Below are 24,291 nucleotides of genomic sequence, written 5' to 3' on the forward strand. Positions count from 1 at the left end.
CTCAGCATAGGGTAAGGAAGACCATGCAGTGAATTATACAAAAACGATTCTGTGCCCGGAACTCCGCTTTAAGCATATACAAGTCCCTATGCAAAATTTTTTTTTTTTTTTGCCCATTTTACAAAATCATATCCGCAGACTGATTTAAAAATTCCAATACTGTTACCAAAAATATTGCAAAAAAGATTTGTGCAGCTTTTATTTAATAAACCCATTCAAAAGCAGAGTTACCCTTTAACCACTTGCCGACTGCCGTACGACTATTTACGTCGGCAGTCAGCCCCTCACAGGCAAAGTGACGTAGATCTACGTCGCTAGCCAGTGAGGGTCTAGGGAGCGAGCACGCGCCCTCGGAGGCGCGCTCCCGCTCCCGCATTGGTCACGGACCCCCCCCCCGCGCGTGTGACTCTGCGATCGTCGCTGCAGAGGGAGAAAGGCAGGCGGCTAGTGTAAACAAGCCGCCTGTCATTCTCCCCTGTGTAGAAACAGTGATCACACGGTTCTACTATGTAGGACCGTTGATCACTGTTTCTACAGCTCATGCCACAGCCAATCACAGTTAGAATCACGCCCCTAGGGACACACACAGCCGCTCCCGCTCAAATAAAGTTAACCCCCTTCACTACCAGTGTCATTTTGCAGTAACAGTGCATATGTGTAGCACTGATTACTGTAGTAATGTCACTGGTAACCTCAAAAGTGTCAAAAATGTCAGTCAAGGGTCCGATCTGTCCGCCGCAATGTCGCAGTACTGCAAAAAAAATCGCAGATCGCCGCCATTACGCGTTAAAAAAAAAACAACAAAAATGACAGAAATCTTTCCCTTTGTTAGTAAACGCGATAACTTTTGCGCAAACCAATCAAAATACGCTTTTTGCAATTTTTTTTTTTTTACCAAACATATGTAGCGTAAAACAAATTGGCCGAAAATGTTAAAAAATTTTGATTTTTACATTTTTTTTTGGGGAATTTCAATTAAAAAAATGTGAAAAATATTGCTATTTTTGCAAAATTGACGCTCTTTTTTTGTTTATAGCGCATGATCAAAAAATCGCACAGGTGATCAAATACCACCAAAAGAAAGCTCTGTTTGTGGGGAAAAAAAGGACGTCGTTTAGGTACAGCGTCGCACGACCGCGCAATTGTCCGTTAAAGTCACGCAGTGCCGAATCGCAAAATACCCCCTGGTCAGGAAGGGGTAAAATCTTCCGGGGCTTAAGTGGTTAAATAGTGGTGCTTAGAATTATAATTTTCCCAGTAAAAGAATAGCATACATACAGTTTATGCTGGAATCGTATTGCTTGTATTTATAGTTCAGCATAACATACACTTTTTTTTTTCTTGCAATGATTTTTAATGAATCAAGAGCTAATTAGCATGAAATGCTGAGCGATAATTACAGCGGGAATACGGCTTGGTTTAACACAATCTGATGCATCAAGCCCCATGGGTCATAATCAGGACAATTTTTTTTTTTTACTTAATAGAGAAAGTGGAAAACCCCTTTAACTTAATCAAATGTTTAATTCTACAACCACTCTCCCAACTCCCAAAGGAGCAACATAGTGAAATTATGATATTTTTTTTTTTATTTTACTTGGGGATCAGCCCCTGGCCAATGGTCCTGCTCCTTTTCTTCTAAGCTACAATCGGCCCTAAGTGCATTATTGATTCGAATTTCTACAAAGTAGGAAAAGTGTTGTGATGTTTAAAAGCTTGCTCAGGATAAGAGCTGGATGGAGAGACTACTGAGAGAGGACATTGCAGCGAACACATCAATATTTTATCATGGAAAATAAAGATCAGCTCATTTGAATGACATTATTGAAGAGGGATACTGAATACAAGGGATAATTGTGGAAAGCTTAGTATGGCAGAATTCTAGTTGTCAGGAAATCATCAGCATTAAGATTTCTGCAGCGTGGACAAGGTTGTCTGGTACGTTCTTAACCACTTAAGGACCGGAAGGATTTTCCCCCTTAATGACCAGGCCATTTCTTGTGATATTTTAACTGACAATTGCGCTGTCGTGCGACGCTGTACCCAAATAAGATTGATATCCTTTGGTGGTATTTGATCACCTCTATGGTTTTTATTTTTTGCGCTATAAACAAAAACAAGACAGACAATTCTGGGGAAAAAAAACATTTTTTACTTTCGGCTATAAAACATTCCCAATAAAAAAAAAAAAAAAATCAAATTTTTACATCAATATAGGCCAATTTGTATTCTGCTACATGTTTTTGGTAAAAAAAAAATCCCAATAGGTGTATATTGATTGGTTTGCGCAAAAGTTATCGTGTCTACAAACTAGGTGAAAGATTTATGTCATTTTTATTTATTTATTAGTAATGGCAGCGATCAGCGATTTTTAGTGTGGCGGACAGATCGGACACCTAACTGACACATTTGACACTTTTGGGGGGACCAGTGACATTACTACAGTGATCAGTGCTAAAAATACACACTGTTACTGTACTAATGACATGGGCAGGGAAGGGGTTAACACCAGGGGGTGATCAAAGGGTTAAATGTGTGCCTAGGGGGTACTTTCTAACTGTGTGGGGGATGGACTTGCTGGATAAACACAGAGACCCGTGTTCCTAAATCAGAGGAACTCGGGATCCCTGTGCTCATCACTGACAGAACAGTGGTCTGCCGTGTTTATATAGGCAGACTGCTGTTCTGTCTCCACAGGGAGCGATCGTGGGTGCCCAGTGGACATCTCATCCGCCAGACCCGCTGATTGGCTCCCCCTCTAGCCAATTGGCATGTGTGTGTGCCTATGGCAGCGCGCGTACGCCCCTACTATCTGCTACACGAAGCGACATACAGGTACGTCATTTCCCGTAACAGAGCCGATCTGCCGCCGTATAACTACGACGGCTGGTCGGCAAGTGGTTAAAGGAAACCAAAAAAGAGAAGAAAAAAAGAGGCTATCGCTGCGTACTTCCCTTCTGAAAATGCTTGTTAGCTGGCTGCCTCTGGGGTACAAGTACTGACCCAGTGTCATCAGGGCACTTTATCTTTGTAGTGGCCCAGAATCAGTGAAAATCATACTGAAGCCACTAGATTAGCATGACAGCCAGGAAACAAGTACATAATGGAAGCATCCATAGGCATGTGCAGGGGGTGTGCCAAGTGTGCCTGGGCACACCCTAATCACTATGTGCGGTGCCGTATCCACCTACTGCCCGGGCTTTCCCCCGTGTTGGCCCCCCCACCCTGCAGTACTGCTGGCTTCCCTCTTCTCCTCTCTTACCAGCTACATTACCAAACAGGTTGCTAGGGCGGCCCCCGCCTGGCGTCTAGCAACCAGTGTCATCAGATGGACAGATGCGAGACCCACGCCTAGTGCTGCTTGGCTCTAGTCTCCACCCATCTCCTTCTTCTCTGGTCTGACTCCGGCGCCCAATGGCATGCAGAGGGAGGGAGTGACTTACAGCAGGGACTGGCTGGTGTGATCGTCTTCACTGCTGCTGCACTGCTCAGATCAGCTGCCCGACCTCTCTCCTCCTCCTGCCCCACTGAGGGACCTCACCCACTGGTATAGTAATGAAGCAGGTGACACTCACCACCAGAGGGGATATTAATGAAGCCGGTGACACAGGAAACTGGAGGACAGTAATGAAGGTTACACAGAGAAGTGAGGGGATATCAATGAAGGTGACAAAGGAAACCGGGGGACAGTAATGAAGGTGACACAGGGAAATGAGGGGCTATTAATAAATGTGACACAGGGAACTAAGGGTACAGTAATGAAGATGACACAGGGAACTGAGAGGACAGTAATGATGGCGACACCGGGAACTAAGGGGCCATAATAAAGGTGACACAGGGAACTGAGGAGACAGTAATGAAGGTGACACAGGGAACTGAGGGGACAGTAATGAAGGTGACACAGGGAACTGAGGGGACAGTAATGAAGGTAACACAGGGAACTGAGGAGACAGTAATGAAGGTGACACAGGGAACTGAGGGGACAATAATGAAGGTGACACAGGGAACTGAGGGGACAGTAATGAAGGTGACACAGGGAACAGAGGGGACAGTAATGAAGGTGACACAGGGAACTGAGGGGACAATAATGAAGGTGACACAGGGAACTGAGGGGACAGTAATGAAGGTGACACCGGGAACCGAGGGGACGGTAGTGAAGATGACACAGGGAACTGAGGGGACAGTAATGAAGGTGACACAGGGAACCGAGGGGCCATTTATAAAGGTGACACAGGGAAAGGAGGGGACAGTAATGAAGGTGACACAGGAAACTGAGGGGCAATTAATAAAGGTGACACAGGGAACAGAGGGGACAATAATGAAGATGACACAGAGAACTGAGGGGACAGTAATGAAGGTGACACAGGGAACAGAGGGGGCTATTGATAAAAGTGACAAAGGGAACTGAGGGGACAGTAATAAAGGTTACACAGGGAACCGAGGACCACTTATAAAAGTGACAGGGAACTGAGAGGACAGTAATGAAGGTTACACAGGGAAATGAGGGGACAGTAATGAAGGCGACACAGGGAACTGAGGGGATAGTAATGAGGATGACACAGGGAACTGAGGGGACATTAATGAAGGTGACACAGGGAACCGAGGGCCATTTATAAAGGTAACACAGGGAACTGAGGACAGTATTGACAGTGACACAGGGAACTAAGGAGACAATAATAAAGGTGACACAGGAAACTGAGGGGCTATTATTAAAAGTGACACAGGGAACTGAGGGGACAGTAATAAAGGTGACACAGGGAACTGAGGACCACTTATAAAGGTGATACAGGGAACTGAGAGGACAGTAATGATGGTTACTCAGGGAACTGAGGGGACAGTAATGAAGGTGACACAGGGAACTGAGGGGACAGTAAGGAAGATGACACAGGGAACTGAGGGGACATTAATGAAAGTGACACAGGGAACTGAGGGGCCATTTATAAAGGTGACACAGGGAATGGAGGGGACAGTAATAAAGATGACACAGGGAACTTAGGGGACAGCAATGAGGGTGGCACAGGGAACTGAGGGGCAATTAATAAAGGTGACACAGGGAACTGAGGGGACCATAATGAAGATGGCACAGGGAACTGAGGGAACAGTAATGAAGGTGACACAGGGAACCAAGGGGTCATTTATAAAGGTGACACAGGGAACTGAGGGAACAGTAATGAAGGTTACACAGGAAACTGAGAGGACAGTAATGAAGGTTACACAGGGAACTGAGAGGACAGTAATGAAGGTTACACAGGGAACTGAGAGGACAGTAATGAAGGTGACACAGGGAACTGAGAGGACAGTAATGAAGGTGACACAGGGAACTGAGAGGACCGTTATGAAGCCACAGGGCAGTGAGGGGATAGTAATGAAGATGACACAGGGAACTGAGGGGACAGTAATGAAGGCAACACAGGGAACTGAGGGGATAGTAATGAAGGTGACACAGGGAACTGAGGGGACATTAATGAAGGTGACACAGGGAACTGAGGGGACACTAATGAAGGTGACACAGGGAACCAAGGGCCATTTATAAAGGTGACACAGGGAACTGAGGGGACAGTATTGAAGGTGACACAGAAAACTAAGGGGGCAATAATAAAGGTGACACAGGGAACTGAGGGGACAGTATTGAAGGTGACACAGAAAACTAAGGGGACAATAATAATGGTCACACAGGGAACTGAGGGGGCAGTATTGAAGGTGAGGCAGGAGAATGGGGGACAGTAATGAGGGTGACACATGGAACTGAGGGGCCATTAATAAAGGTGACACAGGGAACCTAGGGGACAGTAATGAAGGTGACACAGGGAACCGAGGGGCACCTTATAAAGGTGACACAGGGAACTGAGGGGACATTAAAGGATACTGATAATTGCTTGCCCAGCCGCCTCCATCTGGCCTCTGGCAGCCTCGTATTGCAGGGAAGCCCCCTCAGCCACATGTGCATGTGAGAACTCTGCAACTGGAACGTTTGTTTAATAATGAATGTGTATCAGAGAGAGAGGTGAGTGCAGAGCGTCTGCAGAGAGCGTCATCTGCACGCTACGCACTGCATCACATGACTCCCAGGTGCCGCACATCATGATCCGGGGGTGTTGTTGGGGGTGGGTCCCTGAATGGCAGTTTGGAAATGTGGTCACCCTAATGAAGCCACTCAGCGCAGAGCGCTTCCCATTCATTCACTGCCCTGTACAGCTGAGGTCGCAGAGAAGGGCATGTGTGTTTGAGTTTTGGGGTGCACACCCTAATGCAATGAGCTGCGCACACCTATGGCAGCATCTATAAAAACATGACAACCAGGAAACAAGTATTTTCAGTAGTGACAGCATTCATATATTTTTTTTTCCAGCAGTCATTTGTCTGCTTTCATTCCCCAACCTGTTCTGGGACACCTACGCTATAAACAGTACAATAGTCCATAAATTTTCATATTGAATAGATGTTTTGTGACACATCACCTGCATCAGGGCTGAGACAGCTGGAAAGGCACAGCTACAGTTGTAGCAGTTGTACCATCAGGAAGGTGACAGCTATAGGGACTCGGTAGGAAGGAGGTGAACCTTATACGGAATGTATTAATGTTTTATATGTATGTTCTTTATTTTTTTATGGCAGTTAAATAGAAAACATTGTATATGAATATTTTACATTTTTATATCCAGCTAGCAGTTAGAGCTTTAGGCTTTATTTTTTTATAAAAAAAAATCCAGATGTTTACATAACTCAATAGCTCAAACTGAAGGCCTCATCCACACAGGACGTTTTTTTTTTTTTTTGCTTCCCCTGGACGCCCTTCGCTCCAGGGGAGTAAAAAGCACCTTAAAGTGGAAGTTCTTCCTAAAACGAATATCTCTAAATCTTCTTGCAGCCACAATCTAAGACTAACCTATCTAGCCCTGTAAAGCAAAAATCGCTATACATACCTTTTCTGCAGCCGTTCCGGTCTCCAGCGGTGGAAGCTCTGTGCAGGAGACAGCGGACATCGGCTGGGAAATTAATGGGAAGTGATGTCACCCACGAGGTTCGTTGTTGGCTGCCTCTTCTGCACCCGTCTATACAGAGAAGCCTCCGCTGACAGCTCAGCGTGGGACCAGGGCGGCTTTAGAAAAGGTATGTATAGTGATTTTTGTTTTACAGGGCTAGATAGGTTAGTCTTAAGGCCCGTACACACGTACCGATTGTCGGCCGTAAATATTTGGCCGACGACCGATCGGCCGATTGTAGACTTGTTAGTATGATGCTTCCGACAGCCGACAGCGCATTTTCGGCCGAACAGAATCTGTCGTGCAAGCATTAAAATTTTTGTATGCCGACACCAGAACGGCCAGTCAGTAAAGAATTCGGCCGACAGACAGCAGATTTGCAAGACTGGGCATGCTCAGAGAAGAAAAAACACAGGGAAAGTTAACCATCACATGACATCACTTCTGCAGTCGGCTGTTGTTGGCCGACAAAATTTGTGGGCAGTCTTTTGGCACTTTTCAGCGGACAGGACATCCCTGGACAAAAGACGGCCGATCGGTCGGCCGACGATCGGTACGTGTGTACGGGGCTTTAGATTGTGGCTGCAAGTAGATTTAGAGATTTTAGTTTTAGGCTGAACTTCTACGTTAAAAAAATTAGCCAAAAGCTACGTTTTGCAAGAATATGATGAATGGAAAATCAGGCGCTAAATGCGTTTAGGTGTGTTTATAGGCATTTAGGCGCGTTCAGCATTATTTCTGCTGAAATGCACCTCTCCTGAACACACAAGTGATGTTCTTTTTCTGCCTCTATATGTGTCTCCCTGGAAACACCTGTAAATGCCTTGGTGTGCATGAACACATAGGCTAACACAGAGGGACTTTTAGAAGCAGAACAAAAAGTCAAAAGCCTGTTGAGGCCCAGCGTGCATGAGCCCGAAATATGCACACACAAGTTATTGGAGGTTTCAATGGAAGACCGAATGTCTGAAAACAAACAGCTTCTGCTGTGCTCTGTCTTTAACCACTTGCCCACCGCCCACAGTATATTTACTGTGGCAGTCAGCCTCTCCTGGGCAAACCGATGTAGTACTACGTCGCTCGCCCAGGAGCCTGTAGGGGGCGAGCGCGCGCCGCCAGAGGCGCACTCCCGCCCCCGCTCGTTCACGGCCATCCCCCTGCAAGTGACCGGCGGCTCCGATGTCCGCCGGTCACTCACAATATCCTGCTGGAGAGGGAGAAGGATGGACAGCTGATGTAAACGCAGCCATCTGTCATTCTCCCTGATGTAAGTACAGAAGCTATGCGATCCTGCTATGTAGGATCGTATGTCTCTGTGGTTACATCACAAGCCACGCCCCTTGACAGTTAGAATCACGCCCCTAGGGACACACTTAACCCCTTGATCACTAAGTTAACCCCTTCCCTGCCAGTGTCATTTTTTACAGTAACAGTGCATATGTATAGCACTGATTACTGTAGTAATGTCACTGGTACCCCCAAAAGTGTCAAAAATGTTAGTCAGGGATCCGATCTGTCCGCCGCAATGTCGCAGTCCCGCAAAACAAATCGCAGATCGCCACCATTACTAATTAAAAAAAAAAACAATAAAAATTACATAAATCTTTCCCTAGCTTTTGCGCAAACTAATCAAAATACGCTTATTGCAATTTTTTTTTACCAAAAATATGTAGCAGAAAACAAACTGGCCTAAAATGTTAAAAAAGTTTGATTTTTACATTTTTTTTGAGAATTTCATATAAAAAAATGTGAAAAATATTGTTATTTTTTCTAAATTGACGCTCTTTTTTTGTTTATAGCGCAAAAAATAAAAACTGCACAGGTGATCAAATACCACCAAAAGAAAGCTCTGTTTGTGGGAAAAAAAGGACATCAATTTCATTTGGGTACAGTGTTGCACGACCGCACAATTGTCCATTAAAGTCATGCAGTACCGAATCTCAAATACGGCCTGGTCTTTGAGCAGCCAAATCTCCGGGGCTAAAGTGGTTAAAAAAACATTGCGCTCCCATGCCATGAATATACTCTTCATATATTGCTGATTTTCAAAACGAAAAATTGATATAAGTTATATTTATGAAGGCAATTTTTTTGAACTGGACAATCCTTGAACTGTTTTAGCCAACAAATCGTCTGCAGCTACTGTACACCATATGCACTTAGCCAGAAGCAATATATAGCAGGTACTTACATGAGTGCAAAAATACTCTGCTGGATCCCCACATGTAATTCCAGGGGGGTCCACCCTTATTATGGCATACTCTTTCATAACCATCGGCTTTGGTTGGCAGGCGTAATATTCCCAGGATGGGCCATCATCAGACGTCACCAAGGATTTACAGATGTCATAGTGTCCCAGTCCCAGAGGCAGGTAGTGTACGAGAAGAGCAAACAACGGCAGCATGGTAACTGGCAGGGGCGAAAGCGTCCTCCTGGAGTGGAGAAGCCTAGGAGACTTGAAGGGGAATCTTTAGGGGGCTCAGCTGCTACTGTCAGGATAAGCATGGAAACACCTCATTGACAAATGTGCAGAGACTTTCAGGGTGCTCCACCTCCAAAGGACAAGGTTCGTGCTTTGTACATTCGAAGATCTGGAGATCTCAGACCTTTATAGAAAAGTCCATGTGTTGCATAAAATTTCTCCAAATTTCCAGTTCTCTTTTTGTCTGCATTGAAACATCTATTGCTTTACACAGTACCGATCAACACTTTGATTGTCTGCTCCTAGACACAACATGAGATCGCCAAATTTGTCCATTATTCTTGATGCAACTCCAGAAGAAGACATATTTCATTTTTGAATGCTTTTAGCAAGAAAGGATTACCAAATCTTACAAAATAAAATCTATGTTCTTTGGTGGTAACGTTGAAAAGTATAGGTTCAATGAACTACGTTGTACTCTTCCAATCTTACATCCAAATAAGAAACTCAAAGGTTGTCCTCAACTTTTTTCTGAACTGTCCTCTTATTCATCTCGATGAACATCATGACATGTTCTCAAACAGCTATTCCTGCAAGAATATAATAAACAAGTTTACATGTTAGGAGAAAAGAAAAAATGGGCTTGGGAGCACAGTTTTCATCCATTGTATCTGCCAACTGAATCCACACAACAGATGCTTAGTCTTTCCTATCTAGACATCTTTTTCCCTCTTAGAGTCACTGTATTTAGTTCATAACAAAATATATATTTATATATGTTTTTCAAGAAAGGAATACATGCACAAGAATGGCAATTAGAAGACATTTTAATATTCTCTCTCCTACATGCCATTACCCCGACGTTGCTATGGTGCATGCAGCTTGGTGACATTACCCCGATGTTGCTATGTTGCATGCAGCTTGGTGACATGTTTCCAAAAGTGCATCAGGATGTATTGAATGGCATTTCTGTGACTGGGAAGCCCTGTGGTGACCTCTGTGAACAAGACTCACTGATGACCTTGGCAAGCTCAGGCAAAAGGAGTTCCCACAACTCTAGGAAGTGATAGACAACTGGCATTACTGCTCTGGACCACCTAGACTTAGGCCTGCGCGCTGCACTGTCTATGACCCATATGGTTTCAGCACTGTTTGAGGCACGCAATGGGAGGAAGTACACCAATGGGACCATACAGAATTTAAATCCACAACGCCTTTTAAAAAACAAATCAATAAAGAGAACGACCTCTCTGCAAGAGTTTCCAATGTGGAAGAAGTTAGCATGTATTTTTTTAAGTATGCAAGTGTATACAGTAAAACCTTGGATTGCGAGCATAATTCTTTCCGGAAACATGCTTGTAATCCAAAGCACTCTTATATCAAAGCAAATTTTCCCATAAGAAATAATGGAAACTCAGATGACCCGTTCCACAACTATTTATTCATAAGTCTTTCAGTTTATAGTCTATATACAAAGATTATATCAATGTGTGTCATCATAAAATGTCCATCCACAAATGGCAGCCTCCACTAGGGGATTAGAAGCAAAATCCAGCAGGAGCTACAGAGTATAAAAGAGAAGAGAGGTGCCTCTAAGTGTAGCAGTATGGGGACATTTAATGAAGGTACAATATTTAGCAACTCCCATGGTTGATGATTAAAGAGGCGCATCTAAGTATGCAGGCATCCGGGGTAAAGCTGTCCACATAGACCATCTTCTGAACCACTGGCTCTCACCGATGTCAGTCTGCAATTGTGATTGGGAAGACTACCCTGCAGTAGAGTGATCTGAAAGTGAGACTTTGAATCGCTCGTGGAGCGCAGCGTGGAAGGGTGTGATGAAGATGGCAGTGCGGAGGATGGTCTATGTGGACAGCTTTACCCCGGATGCCTGCATACTTAGATGTACCTGTTTTAATCATCCGCCATGTGAGCTGCTAAATATTGAACCTTCATTAAATGTAACCATATTGCTACACTTAGAGGCGCCTCTCTTCTCTTTTATACCCAGTTGTGACATGACGCTACTTGTATATCAAGACATCGCTTGTATATCAAGTCAAAATTTATTTTAAAAATTTGCTTGTCTTGCAAAGCGCTCTCAAACCAAGTTACTCTCAAACCAAGGTTTTACTGTATTTTTTTTTTCTTTTTTTACTTTCAGCTTCTTTTACTTGCAGCTAAAAAGATCATTGGTGTCATTCTGCTGGTTGGTCCAAATAGTATTGATCCAAGAACTATGTGGGGCACCATCAGAAGGAAGGTTAATCAGCTACAGCTCAAGGAACCCCTAGAAACCTCAGGGGTAACTTGTTGAGAATGTCTACCCTAGGCTCTTAGGAAGTGGGCTGAATGACACATTGGGTGTTCTTTGACCTGGAAGAATACCATAGCCTAATGACTAGATTGATGAGTTTGAAAGGGACAACATGGGGGAGAACGTAGCAAAGAAAAAAATTAAACTTGGATAGAAGGTCTAAAGTTACAGCATACACTTCTTTTTTTAACATTAGAATTGTAAGGCCTCATTCACATGAGCGCTGAGACCTATAGTCTGTGAATAAGCAATATGGTTAGGAGGCTAGATCCACCAGGTGCTGCTGCAGGCTGTCTATAGGGATGCAGCGGCTGCACACAGACAAACACTGTCTGCATTCAGGGCCACTCACCCACACGGCTGTCAAATTGGGATGAACAGCTGTGTCCATGCAGGCGCTGAATCCCCATAGATCTGAATGCGTTGCCTTAATGCTGCACCTGACGGCTCCAACTTCTTAAACACACAGCCATTCATGGACAACGGGGCTCAGTGCCTGTATGAATGAGGCCTAAAAACAATACAGACAATAGACAATCTAATATAAGCTTCCTTTTCTGTTGTGAGTGCTGCCCGTCTGCTGTCCATCTCTTTTTTTATTCAATAAACCACGGTTTCTAAGGACTACATAGCCCATGGTGCCTCGCGGCTTGCAAATAGTGAAGATGTGAAGATTTCTGCTTCCTGAAGTTCAGAAAGCAGGCTCTGGGAAATGTGTGACCCAAGCAGTGCATAATCACGACTGGTCATATGTATCACTGCATTCAATGAAGTAAATGTGCATGGGATTCTTCAAAAAAGTATGTTTGCAAACTTCAAGATTGTTTATTTATTTTAGGCTAGAAATTCAATGTCAAAATGAACATATAATTTTAGGTTTTGACTTTATATACACTAAAAGTGGTTGTAAACCCCAGTCATGAAATTTGAACTAAGCACATAATTCTGTAGTGTTTACTTATCTCTCCCCAAAGCTCTAAGTGTCGTTTCTCTCTGTTGCTTCGTTCCTCTGTTATCAGCATGAATCACTTCTGAGAAGTTTTCATACACATGAAATACCAGGAGCTAAAATTTGTGTCAGGGTGGGAGGTAAGCACACAGCTTGTCTATTCAAAATACTGCTCTGCATGTTCCTTCGTTCCTCTGCCTATGTGGATGAGGACGTGCCTTTCTTCCAATCAGCTCTCACAGTGTGTCTAAGAGCTGTAACTGCAGTTCTCCACTTCTTTCTCTGTACTACTCACAGATGCATAAGGATTGTATCACTTTGAAGGGGTATAGAGAAGAGAAGACTGCAGTTAAACACGTAAAACCTATGCAGGAGGATTTGTTTAATCTCTGTGCATCATCTGAGGCTAGTCACTTCACTGGGTATATCTGAGGGTTTCCATCCACTACTTCTGCAGCCAATTTGGGATAACACCTGCTTTGTATGTGTTGTATGTCCTCATTTACTATATATTTATTACCCTTTTTAGATACTCTATTCTGAACCCTCCAGCAAGGACAAATCTTAGGTATTTTTCTTTGTTTTTCTCCACCACGACCATAATTAATCCTGTTTTTACTGTGCAGTCAGATCTTCATTATCAATTGTAACTAGATTTCAACACTGCCTGTCCTAACAAAGGGTTAAAGGTGTTGAGGCTGGGTTTTTTCCATTGAACGCTAACAGGGTTAAAACAACCTTGCAGTCAGCCATGACACCTTTCCTGAGAAACATCAAAAAGCTAAGAATTTTTATTTTATTTTTTGTAGGCATGCTGTGTGAATGAGAATGCATAACAAACATAGTGGGGCTTTCTCAAAATGTATTGCAAAAGTGGAAATACACTTTAAATTAGCAGACAGTAATCAATAATCCAAGTAACACTTACAGTTAGCACCATTCAACACCCAATAGTACACTGCCAGCATGAGAAGCATACTACAGTAATTCCAGCATACTACTCAAATGAGCCCCAGATGCCCTATCCTACATTTTATGCAAATACCAATGTTCTGAAATCAAGGAGACTAGACATAACCCTATAGCTGTGATCAGGGCTTGGGGATGGGTGGTTCACTTTGTTGTGGGAGTCAATGAGTCTATATATAGAGAGCAAGAGATCTCTCTCTCTCTCTCTCTCTGTACATAAATAAATATATATATATATATATATATATATATATATATAGAAAAAAAAGTAAAAAATAGAATCACTGAGTTGGAAAAAGGATCACCCCCTCCTAAAAATGACACTCAATCAGGTGAAACTATTCACCTTCTCAATGGCACACAAAGCCATTTGACTTTCAACTGTAAATAGCTGTAGTCATTTTGATAAGCTCAGCATTAAAAGAGCTTTCCAGGAACATTTCAGTCCCTGGTAGTGCAACTGAAGCAAACAATCAACGATGGGTGGCAAAGCACTGTCAAAAGATCTCCAGGATAAAGTTGTGGATAGGCACAAGTGAGGAGATAAATATAAAAAATTTCAATGGCTTTATCACTGCCTAGAAGCACAGTGAAGCCTATTATTAAGATGTGGAAGCTTTTTTGTACAACACAGACCCTCCTTGGATCAGGATCTTGCTCCAAACTGGAGGAAACTGGTCAGAAAGACAACCAAGAGACTCTGAAGCATTTGCAAGAATTTATGACAAAGAGTGGTCATTTTGTGCATGTGACAACACTATCACAAATTCTCCACAAATGTGGCTTTTGTGAGAGGATTGCAAAAAAAAAAAGCCACTCCTTAGGAAAGGCCACATGCAGTCACGACTGAGTTTTGCCAAACCACACCTTGAAGATTCTGAGGCCACATGGAAAAAGGTATTACGGTCTAAATGGTGGTAATGGTGACAGCAAAAAAAGTCCTTTAGTATGCAGACCCATCCTTCTCTGAGGTGGAATGGCAGATGAATACTTTTAGTCCCTCACAGATTCCCCTGCTCAAAGAGTGAGTCTGTTCTTTTTTAGTTTTGGCGTTAATGTTGGTATGAACTAAAAACAAATCATTTGGCTTTAACAACAAACGATATGTCTGGTGGAAATCCAATACAGGCTACCATCAAAATAACACCATTCCTACAGTAAAGCATGGAGGGGGTAATATCCTGTTACGGGGGTGTTTCTCTGCATCAGGGACTGGAGCACTTGTCAGGATAGAAGGAAAAATGGATGGGGCAAAATACCATTAAATTATTGAGAAAAATCTGCTGCCCTCTGCCAGAAAGTTGTCAATGGGAAGAAGGTTAACCTTCCAACATGACAACAACCCAAAGCACACGGCTAGTCAGAGCCCAGACTTATACCCCATTGAAAATCTGAAATTACCTGAGTCCACAAACGGTCACCATCAAATTTAACTGTACCTGAAGTAATTGTAAAGGAAGAATGTTTTTTATCCTAATGCATTCCATGCATTAAGATAAAAAAAAAAACCTTCTGTGTGCAGCAGCCCCCCTCAGCCCCCCCCCCCCAATACTTACCTGAGCCCCCTTTCTATGCAGCGATGTTGCAGGAGTCTGTCAGCTGCCCCGGACTCCCCTCCTCATTGGATAAGACAGCAGCGCATTGTGATTGACTCCTGCTGCTGTCAATCAAAGTCAGTCAGCCAATCAGGGGAGGGGGGAGGGGTCGAGTTGCAGCTCCGTGTTTGAATGGGCACAGGGAGCTGTGACTCAGCTCAGGTGCCCCCATAGCAAGCTGCTTGCTGTGGGGGCACTCAACAGAAGGGAGGGGGCAGGAGAGCCGAAGAGGGACCCGAGAAGAGGAGGATCGGGGCCACTCTGTGCAAAACTAACTAAACAGAGGAGGTAAGTATAACATGTTTGTTATTTTTAACTAAAAAATAAACTAGACTTTACAATCACTTTAATCAGTTCTGCAAAGAAGAGTGGGCAAATATTACAAAGTCTAGATGGGCAAAGTTACTAGAGGCATAACCCAACAGACTAAAGGCTGTAATCTTTTGACAGTGCCTTGCCACCCATAGTTGATTGTTTGCTTCAGTTGCACTACCATGGACTGAAAAGCTCCAGGAAAGCTCTTTTAATATTGAGCTAGTCAAAATTACTACAGCTGTTTACAGTTGAAAGTGAAATGAGTTTGTGTGCTATCGAGACTGTAATTAGCTACATCAGATTGAGTTTGCAAGTACATTTTAAGGAGATGGGGGTGCCTTTTTCCAACTCAGTGATTCTGTTTTTGAATTTTTGATTTTTTTTCTGACATATTGGTGCAGAGCAGAGTGTGTCTTAATTTCAGCCTGCAAAGCAACGAGATGTGATTATTTTAAAGATGGGTGATTCTTTTTTATACCCATTATATATATATATATATTTATGTATCTATTTAAACAATAGTATAAAACACTATGGTCCCCACATTAAAGCAGTCTGATTCTGTAATTCTACATTTACGCATAGCTTCCAAATATTATAATTCCATATAATGCATTATGTTATTGTATATTTAGATATACAATTTATATAAAAATTGTATTGAACAAATGCAGTCCAGCCCAGCAGAGGCCTGTTATTATCTCTCTTTGACGTCCGAAGCCCGTACACTAGGCAGAGGCCATTAACGGGGTAAAAATACATAACATACTAAGCAAACAGCCAAAGCGTAACAAGGGAGATATTGCAATTAAAATCTATAAAACTAATATAAAAGACACATTTGTACTAGAGGACTCGGACAGTGGTTATTAACAAGTTTTAAATATTTTACAACACAGAGCAATTTAGATCAGAACGAAAGTGAATTAAAAATGTAATTTTCTGTTGTATATTTATTAAAGGAGTATATTAAAGCTGATATGAAGGAAAAAAAAAAAAAGAGTAAACAATAAAAAAGACACTGGCCACCTATTAATGCAGAGGAATGTTTTTCTCCACCATGACCATATATATATATATATATATATACTGTATATTATGTGAATCAGTGGCTGGCAGGATTGTGGATGCTGTGTATGTGTCACCTAGGTTTTACATACACATGGTGTCTCCAGGGATTATGGCAATATGGAGGAAACAAACTTTTTTTTCTCAGATTTTTAATCATTTGTGTTTTGGGTCTTGGAGCCTGGAAACTTTGTAGGGCTTTTGGTGGGATAAAGTCTCCATTCTTAGGTCCACAATTTACCTGGCAGTGAGACCCCATTAGTCTCAGCTGTGCACAGGCCTTTTTATATGCTAAAGGCCCGTACACACGATAAGAAAATCTGAAGGGAAATTTCATCCGACGACCGATCTGCCGATTTTCGGATTGTTAGTATGGTGCTTTCGACAGCCGACTCCGACTTTTCGGCTGACAAAACCCTGATGTGCAGGCTGCAAAATTTTTGTTGTCCGTAATACAACGTCCGATTTTCGTCTCATTAGTACAGATTTCGACGGAAAAAAATCTTAAGAGCAAGACTAGGCATGCTCAGAGATGAAAGAACACATACAAAGCAATCCAACACATGACATCACTTCTGAAGTAGAATTCTGTCGTACGGGAAATTTCGAATGAAAATAACCTCTTCACTTTCCACATCAGACTAGCATGCCACAAAAAACGGATGACAGATCGTTCGATAATCTGATCGTGTGTACGGGGCTTTAGTCAATTTCCAGTTAAGAAGTGAATGTATATGGAGAACTGGTGATCACCAACACACTCATGCGTAGGAAGTGTTTTATCTTGTTCTGCTTTTAACCAGCATGGGAATTCTGACATACATGCCCACTGTATGTTAGCAAAATGTTTTCCTTCTCACAAGTCTAAGCAGAGGAAGAGGATATACGAGGCACTGACTGGCAAAACTGTGAACAGTATGTAGATGACACCTAGGTTTCTGGTGGTTTATTGCAATGTGAAAAAACAAACTTTTTGTTGTTGGGTGTCTTCTTCTTGTGCATGGTTTTTCACTTCCGCAATTTGAGCATTTCACCTTTCCAACATACATATAGAGAGCCTAGACCAGTGGTTTCTAAACTGCGGCTGGATGTGGCCCTATGTTTGCCTTTATTCGGTCCTTAAGGCACCATTCCATCCACTGACACCAATAATGGAGCACTATTCCTTCCACTGACACCAGTGATGGGGCACTATTCCTCCCACTGATACCAACAATGGGCACTATGCCTCTTATTGATACCAACACTGATGCCAGGGTATTTTCTAATCCTTAGTGTAGCGCTAATCAATGTACTTAAAGTGAATAGTACAAAACCATCATAAAAGTGTGATATATTCTGAGGAATAAAACAATATGACATGTGATAAGTCCCAAAAAGGCAATACTGTGAATAAAGTCCCAAACCAAAAAGTAAGTGTAGATTTCCAAAATAAAATGATATCCAACAGTGACAGGAAAGGTAATGGGAGGCAGCTTACCAAAGCGAGATGGCCACTCAAATGAATGAGATAGCATCAACAAGCATATGATAACACCAAAAGGACTTCAGTATCTCCAAGGGGAATCAGCGCCAAGGAAGATGCAAATCCTCACAATAGGTCCGCAGTATTCAAGCAAATGTGAACATATGGGGAATATATAACAGAAGACCATAGCGTAATCCCGTAATGCATAAAAAGATTATTTATTAAAAAAGCACTACTCACAAGCAAGACGATACAATCAGGCACATAGATAACAGAAAACTGAGGGTTCGACCGCGGTGTCCCGCATGTTCTCAACAGCGTGTAGAAAGTAAGGTCGGCACAGATGGGGGAGTGTGGACTTTGCGTTTGGTGCTGCCGACGCGTTTCGTCATCAAAAGATGTCGTCTGGGCGTGATACTGAAGTCCTTTTGGTGTTATCATATGCTTGTTGAGGCTATCTCATTCATTTGAGTGGCCATCTCGCTTTGGTAAGCTGCCTCCCATTACCTCTGCACAGTGGTGTCCTTTCCTGCACTTCCCTGGGTGTCACAAGAGGATTTTTCTTGTCACTGTTTGATATCATTGTATTTTGGAAATCTACACTTATTTTTTGGTTTGGGACTTGATTCACAGTATTGCCTTTTTGGGACTTATCACATGTCATATGATGTCACACTTTCATGATGGTTTTGTACTATTCACTTTAAGTACATTGATTAGCGCTACACTATATTTGTATTTTTTATGTATTGGATCGCCGTCTGTTGGTCTAGTGTTAGCAGCTTTTCTTTTCGGTTTAATATTTATGTTCATCTTTTACCGCAGAAATTCTCCCTTTTTTTTGTACTTTCTAATCCTACTGACCACAGTCTGCCCCCCCCCCCCCCCCCCAAAGCCTGAATGATAATTAACATGCTCTTTGCTTAGAAAGTTTGGAAACCCCTGGACAAAAGTGAAGAGAGCCTAGACGAAAAGAGGAATCGACAGTGGCTTGGGTCAGATTTTCCCCAGTCTAACACACAAGTTTTGATGCTCTTTTACAAAGGGCATTTTCTTGTTTTCCTGGTCCTATCCAGGCTTAGAAGTTTGTGATAAAAAAGGAATGTCTACTATGCATCAGAATTAGAACTAGATTATACTCTGTAATCCTTCTGACCTGGTCAGACATGCCCCCCCCCTTTCTCTGTTCCATTAATCTGTAGAGGGACACTTGCGATTAGGAGTGTGACCATTACTCATCAAAGCTATTATAGAGCATTGGTGAAGGAAGGCAGGAAGAACATTTCCAATAAGATATAAAAAGTATTTTTACTTTAAAGCGGTTGTAAACTCAATTAAAAAAAAAATAAAAAAAAAAAACCTGCAAGACAAAGGCATAATGAGCTAGTATGCATCGCATACTAGCCCATTATGTGTAACTTACCTTAAAACGAAGCCCCGACACGGACCCCCGGACATCGCTGCGGGCGCTGCCATGGTCCCTCGTCGTCTCTTCCGGGTTCGGCGGCTCCGGCGCGCTGATTGGCCGGAAGAGACGGCTCCGGCGCGATGATCGGCCGGAGCCGCGATGACGTCACTCCCGCGCATGCGCGCGGGAGTGATTTTTCCGGCAAACTCCGGCAAACTAATTGAAGGTCCCCCCCGGACCTTCAGAGCGCATGCGCCGCTCGCGCGAGCGGCTGCATGCACTGTAAATATCTCCTAAACCATGCCGGTTTAGGAGATATTATTTGTACCTACAGGTAAGCCTTATTATAGGCTTACCTGTAGGTCAAAGTGTCAAAAAGCGGGATACTACCGCTTTAACTTGGAATTTTACAATTCCAAGTTAAACCTAGTAAAAAAGAATTATAACATATGGCAGGACATTACTGTAAAGATAAAACACGTGAGGTGGGATTTTCTCTTTTAGCAAAAATGGCAAGATCATCAAAAACAGAAACCAATGGGAATGGTAGACTGAGCCACCCACCAATGTATATAACCAACATGTGGGCACTGTTTTGTTATGGTGGTGGTTCCAGTGGGTTCACTACTCCAGGGCTCACTAATGCCTCATTTCCACTGAGTGGATCGATTCGGGTCAGTTCGGTACGGTACGCTATTTTGAGTGTTTCCATTATGAAAGTGGCCCATACAACCGAACCAAACCGCACCATTCCTGGTCCTCCTTCAGATGTAGGGCCATAGGAAATGGTACGGTACGGTTAGGGCGGAGCTACTGGCGTCACACGATACACTCCACTGATTGGTGGACAGGAAAACGTCAATAGAAAGAAGTGAACTCCGCGCTAAGGATATCTAAAAGGTACAAAGGTGTAAATAGGTTGCAGTCTACCCTGAACTACAGTCAGTAGACTGTATAAAATGAAAGAAGAATTTTGGGTAATTGGCGCTGCCTGTATTGAATACTGCGGTGTGTAAATGAATAAATGCACCGTGATGTGTATATAAGATGTAGTGTACAATAAATTATCAGTGCAACAAATAGGTATACAAAATAAGAATATAAAAATATAAAATCAACATATAAAAAATACAGTGATTAATAAATATCCGTGATAAAGTGCAATCCGAGTGACAGAGTATATGTAAAAAAATATAAAAATGTAATAGAATAGTGAATAAATATAATATATGGATTGATACAATGATGGTACAGTATAAACAAGAAAAAGCGACAGTGGCAAAAAGTGCTGAGAACTTGCACTAAAGATATAGTATGTGGTCTAAGCGTTCAAAAAAGAAAAAAGTGACAACAATAGTGCAATAAGGTACACAAAAAGTGACTAATAAATATAGTATAGTGCCTGGCTGGAAGAAAGTCCTAATAGCCAGTGATGCAATGGTGATAAATAGAAAATGAATTAGTCCATAACCGGATAGATATACAGGCAACTTCGTGAATAGATCTTATAGTGACCCCGTGGTGGGTAACTGGCGAGGTGCTGGGTGACCCCTAAAGTAAATATCCTACTAACCAGATATACCCACCCCACACAGGGGTATAGAGCGGGTATTGGAGTGCAGATGAAACTCCCTCCGTTGGCTCCTAACTCCCTTCTTTAATGGGGGGATGTTGGGGGTCGTCCCTGGGGGTCCGAGGTGTCCCAGAAGAAATGCAGGATCCTACGGTCCTCTCCTATGAGGGTGGTAGTATGTCCAGTGGTCCGTACATGGACTCCGGCCACTCAGTAACAAAACAAACACCACGTTTGGTGTGAATCCTGCATGGCCCCTGGTGGTCCGACTTGCAGTGGAAACACTCACCTGAATAGGCCGGATCATTCTAACCCTTCCAAACTGTACCGACCCAAACCGTTCCGCTCAGTGGAAACGAGGCAAAAGAGGCATAGCATACATCATACTAGTTTTGTTGTGTAAGCAACATAGAATTGTGGCCCTCTTCACTGCATTCTTCTTGTGCTCATAAATGTCTCTTGATTTAACAGGAGGTCATCAGAAACCATCCAATAAAAATCAAGGACAATGTGATGTGAAGAACCTCCTTGCCCATTTGTGCCAAAGTGCAGCTGTTTTAGGCTACACAGAGAGTAGGCATAGCAACCTCAATAGGAGGAACTGTCGTCAGGTTAAATACCCCCCAATGGCTCTTTAAATCTCTCTTAGATTTTTGTGCCTTATCATCATCCCTTAGTTTTCGATTATTCAATAGCTTTCTGAAACCAAGCACTACACTAAAGATTTGTTACTGCTTACTATCACGTTAACCTCTTGTTGACAAATGCCTTGTACACACTAAAATCAACTTTTTTGATTCCTTGAGAGTCCACAAATTATTAACCACTTTACCACCGGAGGATTTTGCTGTCTTACGTCCAGGCCACTTTTTGCGATTCGGCACTGTGTGACTTTAACTGACAATTGTGCGGTCGTGCGATGCCGTACCCAAACTAAATTTACGTCCTTTTTTTCCCACAAACAGAGCTTTCTTTTGGTGGTATTTGATCACCTGTGCGATTTTAAATTTTTGCGCTATAAACAAAAAAAGAGCGTAAATTTTGAAAAAATAACAATATTTTTCACATTTTTTTATATGAAATTCCCCCCCAAAAAATGTAAAAATCAAAATTTTTTTAAACTTTTGGCCAATTTGTTTTCTGCTTCCTATGTTTGGTAAAAAAAAAAATCACAATAAGCATATTTTGATTGGTTTGCGCAAAAGTTATTGCGTTTACTAACTAAGGGAAAGATTTCTGTAATTTTTGGTGGTTTTTTTTTTTAACGAGTAATGGCGGCGATCTGCAATTTTTTGCGGGACTGCGACATTGCGGCGGACAGATCGGACCCTTGACTGACATTTTTGACACTTTTGGGGGTACCAGTGACATTACTACAGTAATCAGTGCTATAAATATGCACTGTTACTGTAAAAATGACACTGGCAGGGAAGGGGTTAATTTTATTGGAGAGGGAGGGTTTAATGTATGCCTGGTGCTTACTAACGTGTGTGGGGGGAGGTGACTGAGTGACACAAGGACAGATCGCAGGGTCAGCTATGCTGAACCCTGCAATCTGTCACTGTCTGTCACTTAGGAGATCCGCCCGCTTTGTTTACACAAGCGGGCGGATCTCCAGACTCGATTCCCCGATGATCGGGGAAGAGCGGCGGCGATCGCCGCCGCTCCTCCCCTGGCCCGACTCCCGCTGTGACTGAATACAGCGGGAGCGAGCCTCCGGCGGCACGCGCGCCGCCCACAAGGGGGGGGGGGGTCGAGCGACGTAGGTCTACGACGCTGGACGGGAACGAGCCACTTTGCCGCAGTACGGTCAACGTGACCGGTCGGCAAGTGGTTAATCTCATCCTTTTATGTAATTATACAATACCAATATAGTTTAGTCCACTAAGGGAATCCAACATAGAGTGATATCCTCCCGTAAAGACAGCTGGACAGTACTGGGAAATCAGGTACAGAATAGACAGATCAGCTTTTGGTGATGGTACCCTTTAAGACCTGGGAAGTCTATTATTAAACAACAGCCGAGCTTGTAAAGGGAGTCACACCGGTGACACACAAGAAATCGAGAGTAAATATTAGGCTTTGCAGCCTCTGTGCTATGGGAATAGTATGCACACATTGATCTGACTTATAGCATTCATATATCCACGTTAAGGTCTCTTTCACCCCCTCGCAAAGATGAAGGCCATTTGATTGAGACAAATGACTGGTACAGGCAAAAATCCATCTCTCCTACTGGAGGATCTGAATGTTATCAAGATTGCGTTAGGCCCCACACCGCATCCTCATCACCCAAACAAAGCTCCCCTTCGCTCCCTCCCTGTAATAATAGCAATGGAAGCTTATTGCAAAGAGATCTCTGTCCACCAGCTCATCTGCGCGGCCCCGTCTCATGCGGTTCCCAATTAATGGAGGAGACTTTTCATCTACAAGTGTTACTTGTACCGGAGCGAAACTGTGATGCCCGAAAGAGAAAACCTCATTAAATCTACGATAATAGAATAATTAACCCCCAAAGAGCCAGCAGGCCGAGACACTGTGTTTTATGGTCAATTCATTTATTCATGGCAGATTAGTTGATGCAGATGACTTAATTAAGTTCCTGCAATGCAAATTTCCAAATATCCCCCCGATTAGTCAGCAAATCACTAGAAGGATGTAGGATTATACACAATAAAATGACAATTCATTTTTAGACACGGTCTGCAGCTAAAAAATGTGTCTTTTGCTGCACAAAGGCCGTTATTGCCATAAGCACCCCGTCTACTGAGGGTATGCAGTTGTTTGCTGATTTTCAGAAGAGTGCATGCTGTATATCTCTAAAGCAGGGGTCTCCAAGCTATGGTCCTCCAGTTGTTCAGGAACTACAATTCCCATCATGCCTAGTTATGTCAGTGACTATCAGGGTTCTACAATGCCTCATGGGACGTGTAGGACCACAATAGCTGGAGGGTCGTAGTTTGGATCTCCCTGCTCTACAAGGTCATTCTATCCAAAAGTGTCATTTTCAACGTTTTACCTTTAGCTTTGTAAAAGTTTATTTTCTCTTTTTCTCATTTACTAAGATCTGGGGAAATTCCCTTAGAAAAATAGAAAAGTGATAGCAGAAAAAAAAACATTTTTCATTTTCTTTCATTAACTTTATTGTCTGAGTATAGATCTACAGTATGGTTGTCACAAGCATGTTTGAAGCCATTTACTGTTAAGTGTCTCACTAACTCTAC

At 42.8% G+C, this 24,291-nt stretch overlaps 1 protein-coding gene across 2 annotated transcripts in view; it reads right to left on the minus strand.

Annotated features, from left to right (window-relative positions):
* Nucleotides 1-24,291, minus strand: part of NTNG2 (netrin G2) — a 216,132-nt gene that overhangs the window by 178,110 nt on the left and 13,731 nt on the right. Inside the window, exons 2-3 of one of the 2 annotated variants that reach the window (XM_082263920.1) lie at nt 9,716-9,995; nt 9,175-9,623 (exon numbers count right to left, since the gene is read on the minus strand). In XM_082263920.1, coding sequence (XP_082120046.1) covers nt 9,175-9,387 — 213 coding nt within the window. In that variant the 5' untranslated portion in view covers nt 9,388-9,623; nt 9,716-9,995. Of the gene's footprint in view, nt 1-9,174; nt 9,627-9,715; nt 9,996-24,291 lie in introns of those variants that run through there. The other variant, XM_082263921.1, reaches the window with a different exon arrangement.

Source organism: Pelophylax lessonae, assembly GCF_965119305.1.
Source record: "Pelophylax lessonae genome assembly, chromosome: 7".
Lineage (NCBI taxonomy): Eukaryota > Metazoa > Chordata > Amphibia > Anura > Ranidae > Pelophylax > Pelophylax lessonae.